This window comes from Lygodium microphyllum, chromosome 2, assembly GCF_053477565.2.
Source record: "Lygodium microphyllum isolate KBCC chromosome 2, Lygodium_microphyllum_v1.1.10, whole genome shotgun sequence".
Classification (NCBI taxonomy): Eukaryota; Viridiplantae; Streptophyta; class Polypodiopsida; order Schizaeales; family Lygodiaceae; genus Lygodium; species Lygodium microphyllum.
In genome coordinates, this window is record NC_141136.1 from 190,372,989 (window position 1) to 190,384,060 (window position 11,072).

Below are 11,072 nucleotides of genomic sequence, written 5' to 3' on the forward strand. Positions count from 1 at the left end.
GGATCTTGAGGGAATCAGAATATAAGAGACTGACTGATCAAGAAATTGATTGGCTCTGCCTCACTGTCTTGAAGGACTGCAAGCCCACATCGATGGTGATCAAGGGTGACCATTTGGCCATTTGTGAAGACCAACTATGACAGGACACTACAAAGCTACCAAAGAGAGATTTTGAGGAGAGATGTGAACCACAAGTAAATTATTTATTTACATCTCTATCTTGCAGCTAGAGTGTTGCCCTGATTGAGATGATGTGCTTTTTTGGTTTCTTTTATGGCACACAAACACATTTCACAAAATTCACTGATGGCAAGGACATTCTTGTACAAATGCTCATTTAATTCACCTCCATGAAGATGCTATAACTCTTTTTACAAAACCATCTTAAAGCTTTATCAACATGACTGACGTGCTGGTTCTGGCAGATCAGTACAACAATCGTGCTAAGATGTTCAATTGTCCTGCTGCTTCAGCAGGGCCAAAGTATGGCTTCTGCCATGGGATGATACTTCCCTAGCTCAGTAACATATTTGTACACACTTTTTTCTTCAGATGCAATCTGAAGCCCTCCAAGCAAGACTCTCAATCCTTGTACTTCATGGAAGACTTTTCAAACCCAATGGTTGGGAACTGCTTTGCATACTCCTCAACATCATGACGAAGCGCTTGTATCTCAGATTTAATTTTTTCATTTGTGTCAATTGTTGCATTGAAATCCTTCAACTTCGTTCCTGTTAAAGAACCAAAACACATAAATCTGTTACATCAACCCTAAAGAACATACTAAAAAGATATAGATACAATCTTTTTTTCATGCACACCTTTAGTTGATTGCTTGACTTTTAATGCCAATTGCACTGCACCATCAAAGAACTCAGCAACCTTTTCAAAATCCTCTTCAGTAAAACCTCTGGATGTTAGAGCAGGAGTTCCTGAAATAAAAATGCAATACAGCAATAATAAATTGTTCATGTCATGAGTTACTCCCAAGTTCACATAACCAGACTTTATATCACCATTCAAAAGCTCATGAACAGGTTAAACTCTTGAAAACTGCAAAAGAGAGATGGTATACCCATGCGGATGCCCCCAGGGACCATTGCAGACACATCTCCTGGAACAGTGTTCTTATTGGCTGCAATATGGCAAAGCTCCATCACCCGTTCAACTCTGGAGCCATCTATACCCTGCCCCCAATCAACCCAAATTAAAGCCATGCTCTTGAAGATTTCACATCCAGAACCAAATTTCGATTTAGTTTACAGGAACCTAAGCCAAGCATAAAATGCAAAAAGCAGCTTTTCCTCTAAATATGGATTGGAATGTTTGGTAGCTGCAAGCACAATTCACATAAGAGACTTGTGTCCAGTAGTCCATGTACTCAAATACGTGTTACGTTTCCGGAATGCCACAACCCTATCTAGGGTGCTTCCTTAGGCTACTAGCTCAGGTCTCTGCAAGATGGGAAAATTACCTTGGTCTTCAAATTGACCAATACTAAGTGATTGTCAGTTCCACCAGACACCAGATCATAGCCTTTGCTCTTCAAGGCCTGCAAATCCAAAGTTACCAGTTAGAGAGAAAGACAAGGTCCCACAAACTTTTGACTAGAAACATCAGATCGAGAGGTCATATATTCAATACATGAGCAAACCGACTACAGTTACTCAGAACTTGCTCTTGATATGCCTTGAACTCTGGAGAAGCTGCCTGAAAGTCAAATGTCATGGCAGAAGACAGACATCGAACATCAGTTTAAAATGCCAAAAACCATAAGATTGATAAAAAGCCTCAGTATTGAGTTAAGTACCAAAGATGTTCCGTAAATTTACCTGCTTCAGAGCAACGGCAAGCCCAGTGATCGTATGATTGTGAGGACCTCCTTGCAGACCAGGGAAAACAGCCGCATTTATTTTCTCCTCATAGTCATACATGATCTATTGCCAGAGTTAAACTTTGAGATCCGGATTCAAATGATTCCCCTCAAATTAATCCATCCAGAAAATGAAAACAAACAAAGGAGTCATGCCAAAGCTAGAGGAAAGAAAGGTATGATTCAACCTCAACTCCTTGCTTGTTAACTTCTTTCAATCCCTTCCTAAAGAAAATCATTGCTCCACGAGGTCCACGCAGTGACTTGTGGGTGGTGGTTGTCACCACATCTGCATACTCAAATGGACTAGGCACCACATTGCCAGCAACCAATCCACTAATATGTGCCATGTCCGCTAACAATATAGACTTTTGTTTGTCACAGATCTACATTTTGAATGGAATATCCAGATAATTCAGTATTAGGTTTCTGCCAAACAACTTCGAACAATGAGCAAAATTTGCTGTTGTCTTCAAATGGCTACCTTACGCATCCGTGCATAATCATAATGCCGAGAATAAGCACTGGCACCTGCAACTATGAGCTTTGGCCTAAATAAAGCTGCAGATTTCTCTAGCTGCAATCAGCACAAGCAAAAGCATACAATAACTAATAATAACATTGAGCAAAGTATGCTGCTATAAGCAGGACAAGATAAAGTGGGAAAAGACCTGATCATAATCAATTATTCCAGTGCTTTCATCTAACCGGTATGGCATTGTTTCAAAGAATATTGAAACTGCTGATATTTTCTTTGTGTCTGTCTGCAAGTACCATAACTATTAGAGGAGCTTTCGGACAAATTGTGATCAAAATTAGTACTCCACTCAAAGAGTCCCCCAAACAAACAAACTTTCAAATCAAAACTTTCATTCTGACAAAAAATCCAAAAGATGGGAAAAAGTTATGTTGAATGTCTTGTTCCTTCCTTTAGCTACAATATCTTTCTCAAGCCATAATGCAACGCTAATGTCCCTCACCAACATAGATCTCTGACTTCTTGTAATGTAAATAGCTGTTCTACTGAATTTCACCAATGTGTCACGTGGCATGTACATGAGAATGACTGGAATTGAAGATATATCTGTTTTACCCATGCTTCCAACTGATTTTCAATTGGATTCTTGCCACAGCTGTAACATGTGGCATGTAAAAGGTGACATAACTAAAGAAATACCACATCTCAAACCTGGATCTCGCAAGTGAGGTGTGTGAACTTTTTGCTCAGAGGAGGCAGTTAGAAAGGGTGAAGAGAGAGTTGGCTTAACCCTTAAACTACAGACCCAAAGCATGATGACAACATCCAGCTGACAAGACAAAGGCCTCTAGAAAATTGCACAGCCAGCTGAGGAACAGACTGGTTGATGAGTATCACTACGAGTATCCCATGAGCATTCAGGAGGGACAGTTGAGGTTTCATTTTCATAGCTGGGAGTGTGTGGAGAGAGGCTATGGCAGCCTATCTCTTACAAAGGCTTGAGGTAAAACTGGGGTAGTTTCTCACACTTGCATAATAAAGCCTTAAAAACTTTGCCAATCAAACCTGAGTGGAGAGGCAACAAGTGTTGAGCCACAAAAATAAATGGCCTTCACTAACAAAAAATTACCATGGCCAAAGTTAAAGACCTTGGCATTACAAAAAAAAACTTGAGCTAAGATATCATGCAATTCTGAAAAGCTTCAAGAAGAAGAAAAAACCTCTCAAGAGATATCTATGACTTTTGGGATCACCGTCGACATGCAAGTCAAAATACAAGACATACCTTGCTAAATGCAATTCCGATGCTCTAGGAGTGAGAAGATCAGATCTCTGTCATTCAATAGCTACTTCCTTCTAACTATCTGGTTCTTTATTAGATCTCAGAGGAGGGGCAGTCTTGCCTGATATCCATGTGAAAGATGCCCACCATGAGGAAGATCCAATGCCATAATCCGATCGTGAGCTTTGAGCAGAGCAGTGTAAACGTGAAAATTTGAAGGAGAGCCTGATAAAGGCTGAACATTAACTGCAAATTCCAAAAGATTTACAAGTAAAGCCAAGTCAGCAGATGAATAATAGGGCAGAATCCACTGTAACTAACCAGATAAAGCATTTACTGCTATTAAACACTGCTGTGCTGTGAAATCTTCAAAAACAGACCTCCCCACTTAGCTGGATCAAGCCGAAAAGCTTCTAATGCTCGCTTCTGACACAAAGATTCTGCCATATCAATGTACCTATATATTGATGAACAGTAGCCAATCAAAGGAAAGACATGGTTTGCCAGAAAGGCAGCGACATAAACAGTTCACTAGCAATTATATTTTACTCGTTTCCTCCGTAGTAGCGAGCTCCTGGATAACCCTCACTGTATTTATTGGTCATTACAGATCCAACTGCTTGCATGACTGAAAGGGATGTAAAATTTTCTGAAGGAATCAGCTCTAAACCCTGCAAAAAAAACACGACAGTGCATGAGGATTTAAAATAGTTAGATTTTATTTGAGGCCTCAATCGGTCTTGCATATCATCCAGAACTCCAAGCCCATTGACAACCAACAAAGTGAAATTCAATCACTCAGACTGCCTAGAGAGAGTACTACAAACCTACTATTTTTATGAAAAAAGGTATCATACAACAGAAAAGCAAAGGCAAAACCTGCCAGAGGCAGGCAACAACTACAGAAGTACAGTCTCACAAAAGTATGTAGAGAATAGACTCCTTTCAAACAAGGTATCTTTAATTACAAACTGAAAAACATGTATACTACTTTTCTCTCTATTTCAAATTTGAACTCCAAAACAACATGGGAGGTTTCTGGAGAAATGAGAACCTTCCATTGGCGATTCTTTTCAAGCTCAATAATGTTTGTAATCTCAGGATCAACCTCTTCCAGAGAAGCATTTAGCTGCTTGGGCCACTGCAAAAGAACAAGAGATGGGATCATTTAAGGACATGCCAATCTTAGTAACAATTGCAAACACCTGTAATAGATTAGATGAAGCTTCTTTGTTGCATGCAAACTCAATTTTAAGGCCAATATCATGCTAGTCCATGAATGGTGACTGTGTCTCAAGGAGTCGATTCTCTTAGTTAACTTTCAGTCTCAAAGAGCAACACATTATGATCTTTAATACACGCACAACAAGGTGCAAATGACACTAGCATTCCACATATCAGGCTCACAGTCAGTCTGCCTTGTTATCCACATGATAGTCTACTAGTCTGCAATTTCCACATCCAGCATCCACAACTTAGCATGTCATCCTTGCTCTTAAGAACGTCAGATTGCTTGTACAAGTACCCACATACCTCTTCACTTTCCTACTGCCTGCCTGTTCAGTGTGACTGCCTAGCCATGCGAATGCTTTGTCCTTTGCTTTACCACATGATTATTGTATCCGTACAACCTGCAAATGTTTTGTCCTTTGCTTTACTACATAATCATTTTGCCCATACCACCTGTGCAGCCAAGCAGGTCACACAGGCCCCCACCATCACTCACTATATTTGAAGACAACTTGTACAGGTGTGCCATGTACTAGTGAAAGAGCAGCTATTCCACAACCAAAATACTCTCCAGACTGTATTTGCTCATTAACTTTTGTCCCTCCAAAACAACTCTTCAACCTCTACCATTGAGTATCACTCCACTTTCAGTTGTGTTGTTTAAGTTCTATCAGAGAGCTCGTCTTGTGAGTTCACATGAGAGACCCCAAATTGCCCTATGCTTCCCCATATGCCCAATATCATAATTCCACCATTCAGGACTCACCAATTACTAAAATAGTAGCCCTGAACAGCAAGATAACACCAAATTTCAGTAAAAAAGTCCCTTGGATGCTTCAAAAACTGCAAAGTTGTTCAGTCAAAATGTTTCTCCTCAAGCTTCCTTGGGGGAATCCTCTCCAATCAAAGTAACCAAATTCACTATTGATCAGCTTTCATTTCTAGTCAGCAGATAAAAGAGTAATACAAGAAAATGATCACATGCTGATATGCTTCTGATCTTCCACAAAGGGCAGAAGTAGAGGCTGAGGTAGTTTGGACATGTTTTACCACACAAGGTGCCGTTTCAGATTGCAAAGAAGACCAATGGTGTGGCATACAAGTAACAAGCTCAAGCTTCCTTCAAATTGAAAGACGCATCCCGCCTTCCATGTCAAAAATTAGGCAGAATACTCTGATCCTTTTTTTCCCATGAGGTCGTGAATCCAGAGCAGGTGGTCATTTACCAATGCAAGTGTGAAATATGCTGGCAAGTGCTTCATGCCTTGACCATGTAACACCAATTTAATACAGAAGATATGCTCTTGAGACAACCGCAAATTTCTTGGGAAAAGTGTGACTCATTCATCTTCTAGGAGAGCTTGTCCAGCACCTCATGTGCATATGAAGATAAATTGGACAAGCTCGTGCACATGAAAAGAGGACAACACAGATAATTCCATCTTGAGAAGATCACGCAATCATGAAGAAAGCAGCTAGCATATCTTGCTAATACAACCAATGGTTATTGGAATCTTCATGTTTAGCCTACTAATTTCTATTTTTGGCTTTCAAATGCCAAAGAGAAAGGGGATTAGGTACAGTACAGAAGGTGAGTGTAATCTTTGGGAAATGGAAGGTCTAGTGGAATCTAGCAGAAGATATGTAAAGCCTTCATGAGCTGGTAAAAAGTTGACCAGCATGCAGTCCCCAACTCAGAGGTTTTGGGGTTCAACTGGATTACTACATGTCACATCCTCTCTACCAGGTCATCAACTATGGTTTGGCTGCTGCTTTTACTGCTGCTGGTCCTAGCTAACCTAAGCAGTTATAAACCAGCTTACATGCTGCCTGGAAGCTGCCGAATGTGCATCTTGCTGTGATATGCTGATAAGGGCAGCCAGCTGCTCTACACATCCACCTCCGCCCATTCACTTGTTTTTCATGATTGTGTCTGGTCTAGAAATGCTGTAAGATGGTTAAGAGGGCTAATAGCACATGACTGTGATGGAATACAGACGTCTCCAGAAGTTTTAACAGGTTTTCTCACTTACTTGGGCTTATTGAACTTTACCCTGCTGTTAGTCACACGGTGTGCCCAAGTCACATCACATGGCATTCCTTACATTGCGATCTAGTCTATATGGTAGTAGCATCGGGGCATTAAAAATCAAGCCCCAAATTACACCTCTTGGATGAAAGGGTGATGTATAGAGCTCAAGAACACAGAAGCTTCTCAAGACAAATAGTTTATTGCACCCTTCTCTAATGTACTGATTTTGTTACACCATGCTCGGACTATGCTGCATGCAGACATTTAATGCAGTAAGTGGATCAAGCTACTTTTGTAAAATGAAAGTGCACCTTAACGTGGTATCAATGTGTGCATGACACAAGTTCTAGTCTCTCAAACCATAATTGGATCTAGAACATTATCTGGGGAAAAACTAGCTTTATAATGCGAAACATTTAGAGGCTTTCAAAGGGAATGCCTTACAACTTCTACACTTCGACCAATGCTGATTAAGAATCTTTAGGGAATGAATGCCAAAATGCAAAGAAACAATAATCTGAGAGATCTGCATGCTGCACTTACAGTTACATGGGATTTGTCTTTTTCGAAGCGTGAATAAGCAACCTCATTCGCCAGAGCCGACTGCAAAATCACACAAGCACAATCCAAAAAATTAAAGCAACCCTTGTGTTGTTGCAAATAATCTCTCTTTCTCTGGCTTCTTATGAAGCTAGAACATCAGGGCAATGGTCCTAAGTTCTAACACCCCAACTTCTCAGTAAGAGTCTGCAACTGAGATGGAGCGTCAAGCATGACATCACCGTGGATGGGAAGAAAACAGAAATCCTGTGAGGACATATACAAAAGACAAGAAAAAAGACAAAACCAATGAAAATCAATTGAGGGCATACCGATTGACGGGTGTATCGGTGTAGCACGCTCGAAGCAGGGGCAATGCGAGTGGATGACTGCAGTCTGCGCAGGGCGGTGAGTGCCATAGCCATGGTGTATCTGCAGTACGACCAGGATCCTCACAGTTTGCTGCTACACAAATGTGCTACCGTGGGGTTGGTAGAAGCAAACGCAGGGGCAGATCCCCCACGGCAAGAGAGAAGGAAGGGAAGGCTCTCTCTCTCTCTCTCTCTCTCTCTCTCGTGATAGAAAGAGAGAAGATGAGGATGAGGGATGGTTGTTGGAGAGCAAGGACGTGGCCCAGCTTGGGCGAGAGAATGATATATCGATCACTCACAAGTTGGTGAAGAAGAGGATGGTCTGGATGAGGTGGTGGAGGCAGCAGGCCATGGATCGAACCCCCTCTCTGTCTCTCTCTCTCCCCTCTTACCACTTTTCCCTTTTCTTAGAAGGCCCACCCCTTTCCCTTAATCCTGGCCACATACCTAATTCCTTTTATCATCTTTGGACTGGCTAGTGGTCACTTGCATTTCGACACGTCGATACGCAAGTGACGAATAGAATGGGAAGGTAGGTCACACACTGTGACTATTAGAGTTTTCGTATATCGATCTTCCTCTCTTACGCTCAAATATCCATAGCCATTGCTCTCTTTCTTCCACTTGTATTTCTTTCTGGCTCTCATCTTATTCACCCTTTCAATCAGTACTACCAGAGTAAGCATTCAAGCTTCAACTATTCTACTTCAACCTAGGAAAAAGTGCTTCAACCAAGCTTCCATGACAACCATCAACTGACATAAATATTAGCTTTCCCAGCTTCAAGAGCATCTCTGCTTAGTAGCTAGTGACCCTAGGAGGTCACTTATACCAAGCATAAGCCCTAGGTAACATCCCACAAAATTTAGGGGCTATCCTTGCATTAGTTGCATTTAGCCTTGCATTCCTCTACTCCTTGCCCAACCTTTCTAGGTCCATTCCAACTTATTGGACTCCATTCTTTTGGGCATCATTCTAGGTAGAGAAGATCAGCCATTAATTTAGTATTGTGGACAAACTTGTTATTTATAGTTTGGGGCACTTGAGAAGGCTCTACGGATTTATTAAATATTTATTTACTCAGGCTTGGAAGATTTATTGATGGCATAAATAGTGGACATCAAGTTTATGTTTTGAATATCAATGGAAATAAAATGAGTGAGTAGTATAAGCCTTAGAGGCTTGAGACTTTTATAGCATTTATGCTCCCCCCTTCACTCAGTCCTACTATTTTTTATTCAATATGCCTAGGGAATGTATACCCTACTAGATCCTCGCGCCCTCATGATCAGTATGACTCTTCTATGCATTATGGTATGGTCACAGATTATGATGAGCCCCTTACTTATAAGGAGGCTATACACAGGGTTACTATTCATCTTGGGAAAGAGCTATGCAGTCTGAGCTTGACTCCCTACAAAAGAATCATACTTGGAATTCAATTTCCTTGCCTAATGGAAAACATGTGTTACTATGCAAGTGGACGTGTAAGGTGAAGAGCACCTATGGTCACCATAAGCTAGTATGCAATGCTCGATTGGTTACAAAGGGTTTTAAAGAGGAGAAGGGAGTTGACTTTGATAAGATATTCTCTCTTGTGGGTCCAAGATGACTACATTTTGCTTAGTTTTGGCTTAGGTAGCATAGTTGGACTCTGTACCAAATGGATATTAGGACAGCTTTTCTACATGGGAACCCTCATGAGAACATCTATATGCAAAAACCTAAGGGCTTTATGATAAAGGGTAGGGAACAACTAGTGTGTAAGTAAAGGAAGAGTCTTTATGGACTTAAGTTGGCACCTAGGGAATAGTATCATAAGTTCAATGCCTTCTTGCATTTGCCATCCTATACCTACAATACTATGGATCTTTGTCTTTACATGGTGAAGGCTCGTGATGGTAGCCTTATCATTTTGGTCATATATGTTGATGGTACATTGATTGTTAAGAGTACTCATGATAAGTTGGATGCTTTGAAGACTCAAAGAGGAACTTTGAGATGATGGACATAGGGCATGCTTCTTACATACTTGGTAAAAGCAACTCAGCAATTTTCACTGCATTTTTAGGGGGGATATTCTACACAGTCTGCATCAGCCATTTGCTCAAGCACTTCCTCTTGGTCCTTGCTCCAACTATTAGGCACTTCTCCTAACACTTTAGGCCTCCATCTTGGGTATCATTTGGGAAAGAGATCATCAGCAGTTGACTATCATTTGTAGACATACCTACTATTTATAGTTTAGAATGACAAAGCCTTTGAATACTCATGCTTCATTGATGCTTACTCACTCATGTTTTGATGCTAATATGATATTTTGATGGTTGGCGATGCTCTATGGATTGATTAGAGCTCATTTTGCTTAGGCATTGGAAGGATCTTTGCTATGATACATAGTGGAAAACAAGCAAATGCTTTGAATATTAGTGCAATGTTTACATGTCATTTGGGAATACTCTTTGATCATATGTATACTTGACATTGTTTTTGGTCATGTATGGATATGCTTTGTTTTGGCCCTTGAGCTTTGATACTAACCTCTCTCACATCCATATTTACATAGGTTGCATGGTTCAATGATCTCCCATTTACACACTTGGATACTTATGCTATTTACATGCTCCCAAATGTATTATTTGGTATCTTTGGGGCTTTGGATGTTATGATATATATGTATTGAGCTTGCTTTGCTCTTGGATACTCTAGTTTGCTCCCAATGGGAGTACTTTCAAATTTTATTACAAGGCTTGATTTTTAGAGATTGTGGAAGTCCCTCATATTTGCTCATTGGTTTATGTAGCCATTGCCTTTGCACTTACTAATCACTATGGCCGATTTTCATTTGATACTTTGGCTACCTAGTACTAAGGAGTGGTTTTGTTCATATGGCATCAAGCAAGCATGGATCAATCCATCTTGATAATGACTATGTATATGATATAGTTTGTGTAGATTATGTGTAGTTTGCTCTTCAAAATGGATCTACCTTTACTCTTTGGAATGTAAGACAGAACTAGATAACTCGGGATAATCTACTACTTTTGGGAGTTCGTCATGGAAAGTGCACAAGGGATACTCTACTGCTTTTGGGAGCCAGTCATGGAAAATGCATAAGGGATGGTTTGTTGTTGCTAAAGGAAATAAATGTGGCACTTGGTATCTCTTCATGTATCTTCTATAAAAAATCATGTAATTGCAAAACTAAGTAGCCATATGTATCTCTGTGGTGTTGCTAGAATTTGGGTTGCTTACTTTCTTTTTAT

General features: G+C 40.4%; 1 protein-coding gene across 1 annotated transcript; it reads right to left on the minus strand.

Annotated features, from left to right (window-relative positions):
* Positions 1-318: 318 nt before the first annotated feature.
* Positions 319-8,141, minus strand: LOC148040747 (serine hydroxymethyltransferase, mitochondrial-like). Its single transcript, XM_087661468.1, has 15 exons — positions 7,768-8,141; positions 7,439-7,498; positions 4,688-4,774; positions 4,183-4,304; positions 4,014-4,090; positions 3,755-3,879; positions 2,545-2,637; positions 2,358-2,450; positions 2,062-2,259; positions 1,833-1,937; positions 1,645-1,710; positions 1,475-1,552; positions 1,076-1,187; positions 822-932; positions 319-731 (listed from the first exon to the last, which is right to left on the minus strand). The coding sequence occupies exons 1-15, from the start codon at positions 7,858-7,860 to the stop codon at positions 583-585; spliced, it is 1,569 nt and encodes a 522-aa protein (XP_087517594.1). The 5' UTR covers positions 7,861-8,141; the 3' UTR covers positions 319-582.
* Positions 8,142-11,072: the final 2,931 nt, after the last annotated feature.

Excerpts from the sequence above, each read along its gene's own strand:
- LOC148040747 (XM_087661468.1), bottom strand. The coding sequence starts at position 7,860 with ATGGCTATGGCACTCACCGCCCTGCGCAGACTGCAGTCATCCACTCGC. Across the intron at positions 1,938-2,061 it reads TTAACAAGCAAGGAGTTGAG|ATCATGTATGACTATGAGGA; the intron begins GTTGAATCATAC and ends CTCTGGCAATAG. Across the intron at positions 732-821 it reads AGTCAAGCAATCAACTAAAG|GAACGAAGTTGAAGGATTTC; the intron begins GTGTGCATGAAA and ends GTTCTTTAACAG.